The sequence below is a fragment of the Poeciliopsis prolifica genome, unplaced genomic scaffold, assembly GCF_027474105.1.
Source record: "Poeciliopsis prolifica strain line A6 unplaced genomic scaffold, Auburn_PproV2 SCAFFOLD049, whole genome shotgun sequence".
Classification (NCBI taxonomy): domain Eukaryota; kingdom Metazoa; phylum Chordata; class Actinopteri; order Cyprinodontiformes; family Poeciliidae; genus Poeciliopsis; species Poeciliopsis prolifica.
The window spans coordinates 315001-329676 of NW_026562424.1; the positions used below are offsets into that span (position 1 = coordinate 315001).

The window sequence follows — 14676 nt, forward strand, 5'->3', positions numbered from 1 at the left end:
TAGTCTCCTCCATTGTCTAATCAGATCTTTAGAAACAGAAACTAATGGAGAGAATCGGCCTCCATCGCTGCTGTTAGCGATGTAGCTTTAGCATCAGGCTTCCAGGCAGAACCTTAAAGTGTAAAAAATGCAGTTATTGCTGCTTATTGTTTGAACACTTTAAAATCTACATAATTAATCTAAATAAATGCATTAAAATCCATATTCTTAATATTTGTTCATCGCAGCTGAATATGTAAATGACCAGAGAAGTTGTTTTATGTTTCTCAACCGCCCCGTCTCTGCTCAATTCACTCTTCATCCTCACCTTCCTGTCAGTGAAACGTGCTCTTGATGAAGGTCTAACCCTCCTCCCCCTCCTGCAGGTGCTGCGGCAGCTGCAGCAGGGCCTAGCTAAATGCTACTCTGTGGCGTTTGAGAAGAGCGGCGCCGTGTCGGACGCCAAGATCACGCCTCACACGCTGAACTTTGTGAAGAAGTTGGTGAGCACGTTCGGCGTGGGCCTGGAGAACGTGTCCAACGTGTCCACCATGTTCTCCAGCGCCGCTTCAGAGTCGCTGGCCCGCCGGGCCCAGGCCACCGCTCAGGATCCCGTCTTCCAGAAGATGAAGGGCCAGTTCACCACAGGTTGGCTCCGGCACACACCCGGCGGGTCTCTTCACTAATTGTGGCATTTTTAGAGAGAACTAGCTCCCCTCGACTCATTTCATATTTTTTGGGGGGGAGGAATATGAAAATAAATGCACGCCACACTTTTCAGATTTATATTGGAAAATCATTTGGCATGTTTCTGCAGCACAAGTCAGGGTTTTACTCCACCAGTTTGACTCAGATTTGCCACGAACTAAATCTGAGTTTTCTCCTTTCTCGGACCAGAACCAGAACCAGAACCAGACGGTTTAGTTTCTCTGAGCAGCTGAGAGAAAAGTGTCCCAGATTCTCTGCTGTTGCTGCAGCTGCGGCCTGGTTCTGCTCTGCATGAGGGAACCGGACCGCAGGTCACCGGCCCAGTTTAAACCGGTTCCAGGTGTTTTATTTCCAGCTGGATGTGATTTCCTCCATGATCCACTAGAGGCAGCGCTGAGTCTGCAGGCTGTGGTTGCCATGGAGAGACGCCATGTTGTCGCAAACATCAAGTCGTTCCAGTCAGTTTAAATAAATGAAAGGTCAAAGGTCAGTAGCTTTCCAGTGAACCAATCCAGAGGCCTGAAGGATCAACTTTAGAAAAGACTCCAGCTGCTGCTCCACCTGTCGCCTCCATCAATACATATGAATGTAATTTAGTAGAAATACCCTGAACTATGGCAACGTCCTTATTTGTAGCATAAATATTAATAATAATAATAATTATTATTATTATTTAAAAGGTGCTTTCAGGGCTCAGAAGGTCACAAAAATAAAAAAGACATAAATGATGAGACCTGCAGCCGCTTTAAACCTGAATACAGCAAGCAGAGCAGAAGCTACAGGGTAGAGATGTTTCTGTCCACAAGGCGGGCCAGCCGGACCGGAACCGGTACTGGAACCAGTACTGGAACCAGTACCGGAACTGGTACCTGCTTCAAGTTCTGCTCAGAGTCCCAGGATGATCAGTCTGGATCAATCTAAACGCCAATAAACCAGCAGATCAATATGATCTCTGATCAATGGCTCCATGTTCTTCATCAGAGCCACAGTAGCTGCTGAGATTATTGATCACCTTCAATAATCAAACCTATTGATCAGCCCTGGTTTCTCTTGAATAAATGAGTCATTGATTCATTCAGACGAATCGTTTTGTCTTTATGAGACAAACTGAGTAAATGTATTATTTCCATGTTGTGATGTTTTCACATCTTTGTTTTATTTTCTTGACTTTGTTACTGAGGATAAATCGGTTCAGTTTCATCTTTTAAACACTCAAATATTAAAATCATGGGGTTTGATGCTTCCTGCTCTAAATAACTGAAGGTCATCAGGTTTCAGTGGATTTTGGTTTGTAGTTTATTGTCCACAGAAAATGTTTGTGTGGCTGCTGAACATTTTCACGCCATGGAAAAATTTACGCCAACTTTGATGCACAGTTCATTTTTATACATGCAGACTTGTGCGTAAAATATGGCGCCGCACATTTTTTGTGCGTCTGAACGCGTCACGGAGGAGGCCCCTTGTGATTATCACATTATGCTGTGATTATATTTTATGTTTTTGATGGTAAACCATACATAGATTTGATTTTCAAATGGAAGAAAAGCCAGATCAGTTTGGTAAACCAATAGATGGTTAATATTTAACGGAGGCCCCGGGTCCCTGACGTCAGGAGTCTGACATTAAGACTGTAAACTGTTGCTTTGCTGCCGTTCTGCAGCATGGTGACTCTGAACAGATTGTCTCCTGCTGAGCGATCAGCCGGCACAGAGCGGGATCGGTGGGTCGGAAACTTTTCCAGGTTTCATGGATCCACAGGAGAAGCTGAGCAGCATCATCCTGAAACAGATTCAGTAGATTTCCTCTGGCTGTGCGGACCAGTTCTTTACAAGCTCCAGTCTCTGTTTCCGCCCTGATTTGGATGAATATTCAAATGAAAATCTTTCTTCCTCTCACAGACTTTGACTTCAGCGTTCCCGGCTCCATGAAGCTCCACAACCTGATTTCCAAGCTGAAGAAGTGGATCAAGATCCTGGAGGCCAAGACCAAGCAGCTTCCAAAGTTCTTCCTCATCGAGGAGAAATGTCGCTTCCTCAGCAACTTTTCTGCTCAGACCGCCGAGGTGGAAATCCCCGGAGAGTTCCTGATGCCCAAACCGACGCACTACTACATCAAGATCGCCAGGTAGGCGCCGTTCTCGCCACACAGCTGAGGAGCAGCGACCCGTGCCTCCGTCACGCCTGCTCCTCCTCTGCAGGTTCATGCCCCGCGTGGAAATCGTCCAGAAGCACAACACGGCCGCGCGCCGCCTCTACATCCGCGGCCACAACGGGAAGATCTACCCGTACCTGGTGATGAATGACGCCTGTCTGACCGAGTCGCGCCGCGAGGAGCGGGTGCTGCAGCTGCTGCGGCTGCTCAACCCCTGCCTGGAGAAGAGGAAGGAGACCACCAAGAGGCACCTCTTCTTCACCGGTACGACCTCCGACCTCTTCAGCCTTTGCGGAGCCTGCTTCCTGCAGGGCTCCGGTTCTTTCCGGTGTTCCAGTCTTTAGATTTTTCCTCGCAGCGCCTCGGTGTTTCCTCACTTCCTGTTTCCTCCTCAGTTCCGCGAGTGGTTGCGGTTTCGCCTCAGATGCGTCTGGTGGAGGACAACCCGTCCTCGCTGTCGCTGGTGGAGATCTACAAGCAGCGCTGCGCCAAGAAAGGCATCGAGCACGACAATCCCATCTCACGGTACTATGACCGCCTGGCGACGGTGCAGGCCAGAGGAACGCAGGCCAGCCACCAGGTATTGAACCCGGGCCGCGGCTCGGCGCCACACCCAGCGAGCTGATCCACGGGCGCGGTTTGGACAGCGGGTTTGTAACGCTGCTGTCGCCTGCAGGTGCTGAGGGACATCCTGAAGGAGGTGCAGGGCAACATGGTTCCCCGCAGCATGCTGAAGGAGTGGGCGCTGCACACCTTCCCCAACGCCACCGACTACTGGACCTTCCGCAAGATGTTCACCATCCAGCTGGCGCTGATCGGCCTGGCCGAGTTCATGCTGCACCTGAACCGCCTCAACCCGGAGATGCTGCAGATCGCGCAGGTACGACGGAGCGGCGCCGTCTGGGACAATCTATACCTCCGTGACGCATTCAGGGACCTCGGAAACGCCAGTGACGGACGGAACCCGGAGCTGGAGGACGGTCTCGTGTCTTCTTGAGGCAGAGGACAGGTGTTTGTCACCTTCTGACCTCAGCCATCTGTCTTCGTTTCCTAGGATACGGGGAAGCTGAACGTCTCCTACTTCCGCTTCGACATCAACGACGCCACCGGCGACCTGGACGCCAACCGGCCGGTTCCGTTCCGCCTGACGCCAAACATCTCCGAGTTCCTGACCACCATCGGCGTCTCCGGGCCGCTCACCGCCTCCATGATCGCTGTGGCGCGGTGCTTCGCCCAGCCCAACTTCAAGGTACCAGAACCGGGCCGGGCTCATCTCTGGGTTGCAGGTTTAGCCTTCAGGCTCTCTACACTTTGACTAGGACGTCATGTGACGCAGCGACACAGAGCCATTCACAGCAGACCGAAAAGTGGTTCAGAACCTTCTGGTGCCTTGGCTTCCAGCCAGCAGCTTGGCCCGGCCCCAGTGTCTCCCAGTAACTCCCAGTGTCTCCCAGTGTCTCCCAGTGTCTCCCAGTGACTCCCAGTGACTCCCAGTGACTCCCAGTGTCTCCCAGTGTCTCCCAGTGACTCCCAGTGACTCCCAGTGACTCCCAGTGTCTCCCAGTGACTCCCAGTGACTCCCAGTGTCTCCCAGTGTCTCCCAGTGACTCCCAGTGTCTCCCAGTAACTCCCAGTGTCTCCCAGTGACTCCCAGTGTCTCCCAGTGACTCCCAGTGTCTCCCAGTAACTCCCAGTGACTCCCAGTGTCTCCCAGTGTCTCCCAGTAACTCCCAGTGACTCCCAGTGTCTCCCAGTGTCCCAGTGACTCCCAGTGTCTCCCAGTGACTCCGAGTGTCTCCCAGTAACTCCCAGTGTCTCCCAGTAACTCCCAGTGACTCCCAGTGTCTCCCAGTAACTCCCAGTGACTCCCAGTGTCTCCCAGTGTCTCCCAGTGACTCCCAGTGTCTCCCAGTGTCTCCCAGTGACTCCCAGTGTCTCCCAGTGACTCCCAGTGTCTCCCAGTGACTCCCAGTGACTCCCAGTGTCTCCCAGTGTCTCCCAGTGACTCCCAGTGACTCCCAGTGACTCCCAGTGTCTCCCAGTGACTCCCAGTGACTCCCAGTGTCTCCCAGTGTCTCCCAGTGTCTCCCAGTGACTCCCAGTGTCTCCCAGTAACTCCCAGTGTCTCCCAGTGACTCCCAGTGTCTCCCAGTGACTCCCAGTGTCTCCCAGTGACTCCCAGTGACTCCCAGTGTCTCCCAGTGTCTCCCAGTAACTCCCAGTGACTCCCAGTGTCTCCCAGTGTCCCAGTGACTCCCAGTGTCTCCCAGTGACTCCGAGTGTCTCCCAGTAACTCCCAGTGTCTCCCAGTAACTCCCAGTGACTCCCAGTGTCTCCCAGTAACTCCCAGTGACTCCCAGTGTCTCCCAGTGTCTCCCAGTGACTCCCAGTGTCTCCCAGTGTCTCCCAGTGACTCCCAGTGTCTCCCAGTGACTCCCAGTGTCTCCCAGTGACTCCCAGTGTCTCCCAGTGTCTCCCAGTGTCTCCCAGTGACTCCCAGTGTCTCCCAGTGACTCCCAGTGTCTCCCAGTGACTCCCAGTGTCTCCCAGTGACTCCCAGTGTCTCCCAGTAACTCCCAGTGACTCCCAGTGTCTCCCAGTGACTCCCAGTGACTCCGAGTGTCTCCCAGTAACCCAGTAACTCCCAGTGTCTCCCAGTAACTCCCAGTGACTCCCAGTGTCTCCCAGTGTCTCCCAGTGACTCCCAGTGTCTCCCAGTGACTCCCAGTGTCTCCCAGTAACTCCCAGTGTCTCCCAGTGACTCCCAGTGACTCCGAGTGTCTCCCAGTAACTCCCAGTAACTCCCAGTGTCTCCCAGTAACTCCCAGTGACTCCCAGTGTCTCCCAGTGACTCCCAGTGACTCCCAGTGTCTCCCAGTGACTCCCAGTGTCTCCCAGTGTCTCCCAGTGACTCCCAGTGTCTCCCAGTGACTCCCAGTGTCTCCCAGTGACTCCCAGTGTCTCCCAGTGACTCCCAGTGTCTCCCAGTAACTCCCAGTGACTCCCAGTGTCTCCCAGTGACTCCCAGTGACTCCGAGTGTCTCCCAGTAACTCCCAGTAACTCCCAGTGTCTCCCAGTAACTCCCAGTGACTCCCAGTGTCTCCCAGTGTCTCCCAGTGACTCCCAGTGTCTCCCAGTGACTCCCAGTGTCTCCCAGTAACTCCCAGTGTCTCCCAGTGACTCCCAGTGACTCCGGGTGTCTCCCAGTGACTCCGAGTGTCTCCCAGTAACTCCCAGTGACTCCCAGTGTCTCCCAGTAACAGATGTTCTCATGTCTATGACATATTTTTGCAGACAGACTCAACCGGTTCTCAGCAGGGGGTCCAGTGACGTTTAGTCTTCCTGGCGTCCGACTCAGTTTGGGTCCAGCAGCCGGAATGTTCTGACTTCACAGCGCGGTCCGAACACGGTTCTGGTTGGAGCATCCCGAGGTTCTGACCCGTCTCTCTGCTCCGTCCCAGGTGGACGGCGTCCTGAAGGCGGTGCTTCGAGACGAGATCATAGCGTGGCACAAGAAGACGCAGGAGGACACGTCGGTCCCGCTGTCGCCGGCCGGCCAGCCGGAGAACATGGACTCCCAGCAGCTGGTGTCGCTGGTCCAGAAGGCGGTCACCGCCATCATGACCCGCCTCCACAACCTGGCCCAGTTCGAGGGCGGGGAGAGCAAGGTCAACACGCTGGTGGCTGCGGCCAACAGCCTGGACAACCTGTGTCGCATGGACCCGGCGTGGCACCCCTGGCTCTGAGACCGGGCCGGGCCGGGCCGGGCCGGTTCTGATGGTTCGGGTCCCTGGAGCTGAAGCTCTGCCCACCTTTTGATTTCAGACTCGAGTTGATCAAGTCAGAACCACAGGTCCATTGGGTCCATTGGGTCCATTGGTTCCGTCTGCAGAGGTTCTCTTTCTGCCTCTGGATCCCAACCAGAACCAACCAGAACCAGAACCACTGCAGGAAATTCCTCTTTGTTTTTATGCCCATCAAGGAGTCAAATCTTGTAAAATGTGTATTTTTGCTTCCTGTTGAATGAGGAATATTTTAGGGTCAAAGGTCACGCTGATGATGAGGAGGAATCCATCGTCTGCGTTTCTTTGCTCTCCTGTACAGAACCGACCCGTTGGAATAAAATGACATTTTTATCATTAAGAAGCTCTGAGTTTCTGATTGTTGGGTTCCCACCAGTTCCCACCGGTTCCGATGGACTCCAGAACATCTTGGATCTGGTGAAGTTCTGTTGTCCTCCGTATTTGCTGCTCCGGCCCAAAGTGGTTCTGTTTCAGAACCTTCTGGTTCCGCTGAGATCAGTACTGAGTGTGGAGCTAAATGTTTGTCTCCATGTTGGTTTGGCGCTCAGCTTCAACCGAAGCCGTTTGCTAAATGAATGACTAACATTATGAACATATGAATAAACCGTCGTGTTTTTTCTTGACAGGCTAAACTCAAATTATTGCTGCTGATTCTTCACTAACTTTTCCAACGTCTCTTGTCACATTTTGCTCCGACTTCCTCTGATCATTATGGGATGTATCTGCAGCTGCTGCTCAAACATACAATCAATGGAGCTTTTCCTGGTGAGGAAAACATGATGTTCCTCAGTTTATGGACGTTAGCAGCAGAGTCTGATGGTTTATGCTCCATGACTTCTGATGATGCTGATTTTATGGAAATCAAAGCAAAAGCTGGAAACATTTCTGCTTCCAGATTGATCCTCAGCCATCTCTGTAGGACCTCCGCCCTCCTCCACCTCCCCACCGCCAGCTGCTGTCGGAACGCATTAGCATGCTGTTACCATGCTAATGCTAACGACATTAGCATGCCTGTTAGCTAACAGCATGCTAACAGGCCTGTCCAGGTAATGAGGCAGAGAGACGGGAGGGTGGAGCTCCTCGTGTTCAGGGAAAGTTTAACAGCATCCAGTTATGGTCAGAAATTGAGGAGAAAATTCAGGATTTTCATATTTTATGGAGATAAATTTAGATTGACCACGAACAACATAGAGGCTCATGGAGATGAAACGAGGCTCAACTTTCAAATAAAACCTGAAAATGAGAAGGAAGTCCAACGATCTGATCCGATTGCAGCATCGCTCGACGACAGGTTCAGTCAGAGGCCTCTGTAGAGTCATGCAACATTCACTGCTACAGGAGAACCTTTCTATCATTGAGTTTGATAAAAATTAAATGATAGAAATATGATCCTCCTCTCCCATGCTGCTGTCAAGGTGAGGCAGGTTTAACGCTGAGGCTCCTGTCCAATTTCACTTTGGAGTGAAGCTGGGCTCAAGCTGCCAGTCCTGATTTCACCAGACAAATTAAATCTTGCACTCAGAGGAGGAAGGAGTGCTGAGAATGCAGAGATGAAGAGCGCAGTGGGGATGTCAGAGCATCTTCCTCATGAACTGCAGCAGCATATTAATGTAAATATTTTAATGTCACGACTTTCAAACCAAGCGTTGCCATAAAATGGAACGGAGGAACTTTCTGTCCTGTTCATGAAACTTTACAGAAACATTAAAGCTTTGCTGTCAGCCAGTTTCAGCCAGATGTCAGCTGAAACTGTCGACTTAAGGGTTAGCGCTAGCCTCTGCTAACTTTTGCTTAGCAATGTAGCGTTAGCTTCTGTTTTATTAGCATTAGCTTCTGTTTTTACCCGTTTGTTCTGCAGTATTTGTTGTTTTCAGCATATTTTTGTTGTGTTTTGGAAATTTCATCATTATTGTGTTTGTATCTCGTTTGCACCTGTCGGCCATCTTAAAGCTAGCCGTTAGCTTCAGCCTCCATAATGTCTAATGTGATCTAAATGAACAGGAGAGTTTCCTACTGCAGGTAAGATATTTTCTGCCCAGAGTGTTTCAACAGAAGTGTCATGGAATGAGGGAAGACGAGAGTAGCCATCAACAGTTGAAAAGCCGGACTTGCTTTATTAGCACGAGCATTCCGCTAACAACATCAACATACTCTTATTCGAACTCCTTTATCTCTGTATAGTTCTTTAGTGCGCCCCCAGTGGGCAGGAACCCAAACTGCTGTTACTATAGAATCTATAGTAACACTGTAGATAAACAATAGTATCTCACAACAAGAAGCTTCCTATAAAACTCCTGAAACACTTGAGAAAAGTCCAACTTTCTTTGTAACAGGAACAAATTGTCTCCATTTACAACAATCAGAAAACATATCTGACTGGACTAGATTATTTCAATGAAACCATCTCCGGGGTTAAATTAATATCAGCAGCTGGAAAATCCCATAAATATAAAATAAGTCCAGTTATTAGCAGCTGGAGGCTCAGCTGGTAGAAATCGGCTCACATGAAGAAAATCTGTTGATTGGAAATCATGTCAGCAAACCTGATAAAGATGTGAGCTTTAATTTAGTTCAAGAACGAATGAAAATCAGAGAAAAGAGTAGAAAGAAGCTGAAGCTTCGAGCTAAAGGCTAACGGCTTCTGTCTGGAGGAACCAATGATGTCAGCTGGATGTTTGCTAATTTGGGTCGCAGTTAGCCGTCTTGCTGATTCGTTTTATTACCCAAGAGATGTTTACAGGAAGTGACATCATTAAACTTGAACCTTTTATTCTGCAGCTGTTTAACTGGGGTCAGAGGTCAGAGTCAGCTCAGGCCTGTAACTCAGAAATCACAGCAGCATGGAGGATTAGCATATAGAGTTAGCTTGGACGGTTAGCATATAGAGTTAGCATGGAGGGTTAGCAAGGCGGTTCAGCATGGAGCCACACTGAGGCCCTCTGGTTAGCATAGTAAAGTGTAAGCATGGTAATTATGTAAGGTTAGCGTGACAAAGTGTTAGCATAGCGATGTTAGCATTGTGACGTTAGCAGCCTCTGCCAGCTGTAGTAATTCCTGGCTCTCAGCCCTGCAGGCCGTCCTCGCGGCTAATTCTGAGAAATCAACACAGACGGGAATATTTGTTTCCTTTTGATGACTCAGTGAACTTGTTGTCTCTTCCTGAGCGCCCAGAGCTGATCGCTTCCTGCTCATTCAGACCCTCAGCAGCTAGCGAGCTAGCGAACCCCAGTCTGTCGTCTCGGCCTGAAAGCAGAAAATCAGCTGCTTTGTTTCAGATGCAGCTGCTTTTCTGGGACCATCTGGGAGTTTTGTCAAACTTGATGTTTCTTCTTTGGACCGTTTTTCTGTGCTGCTATGGTAACCAGCTAGCATAATAGCTAATTAGCCCCTGAAAGCACCAGAAATAATGAACTCTGGCATAAACAGATCATAAGATGATTTCTGATCTTATAAATGAAGCTGGGTGGATTTGAGTTATTGATTCTGAACCAGAACCAGTTTATTCAAGCCTGGAGGAGAATTTCTGTTCATATTTCTAGAGATGATTTAAGTTTATTAGGATAATAATGAATATTTTCAGGTTAAAATGTGAACAGATGATCAATTAAAAGGTCAAAAATTCATGCATAACAATCTGCGATACTAAAACTATAAATATTCATGTTTAGTTGCTTGTTAGAAAGAAAAGTGATGAAATGTGGGAGGAGAAAGTGACTGCAGTCCTCTGTCTGCATGTTCTGGTTCTGTTTGACCCGATTCACCACCAGCTGATGTCTCTGTGACCCACAAGGAACCAGAACTGAAACATTTGATTTGATTGATTGATTTATGCTAATGATGCTAAGAGACATGTATTGAAAATATGAACTAAATGTCAAATAAAGAAAATGTGCAGCACCAAGACGGTTCAGCAGAAAACAGGATTTAAGGGCCAAGAAGTGGATTTGTGGTTTTCATTAGATAATTTTATTATTATCATTTATTAGACATTGTAACAGTCGTGAAATTAAACAGGACATGATTTCTGCATCATATCCTCTGGTCATTTAGAGAGAAATCAGCATCTGAAGGACATCAGACCTTCAGGCTGAATTCATGTCAAGATTTAATTGGCTCCTCCGGGTCCTAGTCCAAGTCTCGGGTCTTTAGCTGTGGGTCCTAGTCCAAGTCTCTACTGAAATTAATCTTTAATTCGCAGCATGACACAACCTCTGCCATGCTTTGCTTCTGATCTGTGACCAGCTGTCGGTTGTTGCTGCGCAGACAGGACATGATCCATGTTTCCCTTCATGTCCGAATCAGAAAATTAGGAACCAGGATCAGTTTTCATCCTGCAGGTGGCGCTGTCTGGATGTTTAACCATTTTTGATTGTGATCTCACTTCCTGTTGATTCAGCTTCAGTTTCAGAGCTGATGGTTTTGATGAGGTGAGAAAGTGAAGCCGACAGGAAGAGGCTTAGCTAACAGGCTAACAACACGCTTAGCTAGCCAGCTAATGCTGGGCTTAATTAGCAAGCTAACGCTAGGCTTAGCCAGATGGCTAACACCAGGGGAGATGGCAGGCTAACACTAGCAGGCTTAGCAGAGGCCTGGCTGCCTCGATCATCGTCAATCAAACCTGATCATTTCTCCAGCCTCTGAAGCGGCGATTCAGAGCTCAGCACCTCATCGATGGCTGATGGCGGCAGCTGATGGCGGCAGCTGATGGCGGCAGCGAGCGTGACGCTACGGTGGCCAACAGTTGACATTGCCGTTTTCATGATTAGAGTGGATCGGTCACCAAGTGGGTCCAGTTGGGTTTGGAGCCTGAAGTCTCTGCAGGACGGACCGTCTCTGTTGGGATGTTTTCCCGGATCAGACCGGCTGCTGGTGCAGAGGCTGGGAAAACCTTCACCAGGTGCTAAAGGAGAGGAAGGAATGGACTTCCTGCTTCTACAGGAAGTGCTTCAGGAGACGCTAAATCTAAACTTTGGGTCCAGACCAGTCTGAACTCTACTGGGACCACCGGTATTTTTTTTTTGCTGCTCTTGTTTCTTGTGAAACGTTGAAGTGTTTGGTTGGTGCCGAGCGGTGAGTCGGGTCGGATCAGAACCTGCACTGGTTTATCCCAGGATGATGTTCGTTTCAGGTTCGGGTTCCCTCTGAACGACCCGCGTTGAACGCTCGGCTGATGATGCGACTCCATTCTGAAAGTGTGAAACCAGAGGCCAAACGAAATCCTCCTGAGGGCCACAGGTGGCCCTGGGCCACACGTTGGACATCGCTGTTCACTGACACGTTTGGCCAATTATTCCAGATTCTACACAAAACAAACTCTGTTAACAATTTAACCTTTAAAGCCCGACCCACATGCAGGCCCGAGTTCCAACCCAGACGCCACAGGTCCGTGTCCCGGCCTGGTGACCTTTGCCCCCTGTCTCATTGCCCCCTTTTCTGTCAATTCACTATGAAATAAAATCCTGTACAATTTGTTAACAATACATTTAGCCGCGGTTAGCCGCAGTGCTAGTCCTCATGCTGACAGCCAATCAGATCGCCACTCTGCTCACCGGGCGGCAGTTTACTGTGACAGGTTGCAGACGCCTGGGTGGACGTCGCCCCGCCTTCGAAGTGCAGCTCCTCCCCCACTCAGCTCCTTCAGACTAGCCAGCAGCAATTAGCAAACAGTTCATTATGGGAGCAGTGATGCTAGAAACCTTAAAGGGTTAATAGAGGAGCCATGTTGGGAGGACTTCCTGGAGGTGGAGTGTCAGGAAGAGCAGTTCTTAAAGAGACAGAGGCCCAATTTGAAGATATGAAATCAGAAAGTCTAATTTATTTTAAGTCATATTTGTCGTATAATTAACGTAACAGCTGAAGGTAACATAAAATCTGCCTTATGCTATAAAATGGCTCCATGTGCCTGAAAAATATGATACCGGCCCTTTAACCAGAATAATACTCATCTAGATTTTAGTGTTGATCATAAACTATTTTTGCTCTGATGGTGCAGTGGGATCAGGTTCGGTTCTGACCCGATCAGAACCGCTCATAGCTTCATGGTGTCAAACTGAGGCTCCAGACGGGACGGCTCTTCATGCAGGTTCTGGTTCTGGTTCTGTCTGCTTCCTAGACTTAGTGGTGACTGAAGCCCCGGGTCAAAGCGGGTCATGTTCCTCCGTCTTTCTAATCAATCCCACTTTGGATGCTGCAGTTTCTCCAGGCAGTATCAGATCAATAGTGAGATTGATTGACTGAAGCCTGCTAATCCAATCAGAGGCCTGGGATTTAATCCAATCAGAGGCCTGGGATTTAATCCAATCAGAGGCCTGGGATTGTTTTCCTTAATATGAGCTGCTTGACGAGCCTCTGGATCGAAGCTGATTGCTGATCACCAGCATCAGCCTGAAGCCGACCGTGGGGTTAGGGTTGAGGGTTAGGGTTAAGGGTTAAGGCCGGGAGCCCTGGGTTAGGGACCGCTTCCAGGTCATAGATCAGCTGTAGAAGAAATTGATCTATGATTGGAGGATCTCACTGCAAAGCTGCGAATCAGGAGAAAACCAATCAGATGCTTTGATCCCATGTTTGAGAACAGCAGCAAATGAAACGCTGATAGTAAAATATTTTCTTCTCTGATGATGCAAATGCAGGATCTGAGAAACTATTCCCACCTCTTCAACATCAAAGTACTCATATCGGCCTCCATTACGGCACCAGGAGTCCAACGCCATGGGGCGGGCGTTGCCTCCCGAGTGGGCGGTGCCTTGTGGGGGCGTGGCCTCTTGAGTGGGCGGGGTCTCTGGAGTGGGCGGGGCCTCATGGGGGCGGGGTCTCCTGTATGGGCGGGGCCTCATGGGGGCGTGGCCTCCTGGGCAGGCAGGCGACGCCTGGCCCACGCTGCCTTTCTGCTCTCTGTTGTAATGGTTCTGGTTCTGACCCGGTGTCATCAGAACCGAGCCGCTCTGGTGATGAAGCCACGCTGAGGAAGCTGAACTGCAGGCAGGATTAACACACACACACACTTCTCCGTGTCTGTCTGCTGTCTGTCCTCCGCCAGTCCAAACGTCCAGTTCGGCGCCGCAGCAGCATGCGGGTCCGGCAGGCGGCCCGGTTGTGGCGACGGGTCACACAGACACTGGGAGCTGCAGACAGATAACAATGTTGTGATGCTTAAATGATGCTCAGCTATTACTTTAATATATTTGCATGAAATTGAAAATGTTGGGGGGAAATGAGAGGTTCTGACTTCTGTGTTTGGAAAACGAATCTCATTTCCAAGCAGCCAAGTCGTTAACTGAAACTTTAAATTAAATTCACATAAAGTTGGACAAACTGATTGAAACTTTCCTAAAACCTCCTGACGAGTGTCTGGCTGCAAAGTCATTCTGATGTTCAAACCGACGTTTTAAATGTCAATGAAACGATCATGATGGATTCTGGTGCTGATGAGATCAGCTCCTGCTGCAGCAAAGCTTCTCCGCATCATGATACCGCCGCTACCTTGCTGTGAGACCAAAGGTTCCTCCTGATTCAGCCTCGTTCTGATTGGACAGGCAGGTAACATAAAATCTGCCTTATGCTATAAAATGGCTCCATGTGCCTGAAAAATATGATACCGGCCCTTTAACCAGAATAATACTCATCTAGATTTTAGTGTTGATCATAAACTATTTTTTCTCTGATGGTGCAGTAAATCCAACCAAAGCTAACATGCTAGCCTAGCGCTAGCAGCAGAAATGGCTCCTGGTCTTCAGCCAAAGACTAAAGAGAAATCACTAAACTCTGACGCCTCCATCTTGGTTCATCTGGTGAAACAGGAAGTTGCTCTCAGTGTCTTCAGAGGTTTTAGTGTCGTTTCCTGCAGTGGTTGTTGGTGCAGCGCCCCCACAGGCCAGGAGGGGAACATGCTGGTTTGGGTCAGAACCACATTCTTAAGATAAACCTGCTGCTGCGGGTCGGAGCGACCCGCCCAGCCAGCCGTCATTAAGCAGCTCCACCCAGACTCTAATTATAGGATTAGAGGTCAGAACACAGCAGAACTCTGATTGGCTGCAG

General features: G+C 49.5%; 1 protein-coding gene across 1 annotated transcript in view; it reads left to right on the top strand.

Moving 5' to 3' along the window:
• trrap (transformation/transcription domain-associated protein) overlaps positions 1 to 7265 on the top strand; it is a 59246-nt gene extending 51981 nt beyond the window's left edge. Inside the window, 7 exon segments of the mRNA XM_055057790.1 lie at positions 366 to 627; positions 2586 to 2811; positions 2885 to 3102; positions 3234 to 3418; positions 3515 to 3718; positions 3893 to 4087; positions 6301 to 7265. Coding sequence (XP_054913765.1) covers positions 366 to 627; positions 2586 to 2811; positions 2885 to 3102; positions 3234 to 3418; positions 3515 to 3718; positions 3893 to 4087; positions 6301 to 6585 — 1575 coding nt within the window. The 3' untranslated portion in view covers positions 6586 to 7265.
• The last annotated feature ends 7411 nt before the right edge of the window (positions 7266 to 14676 follow it).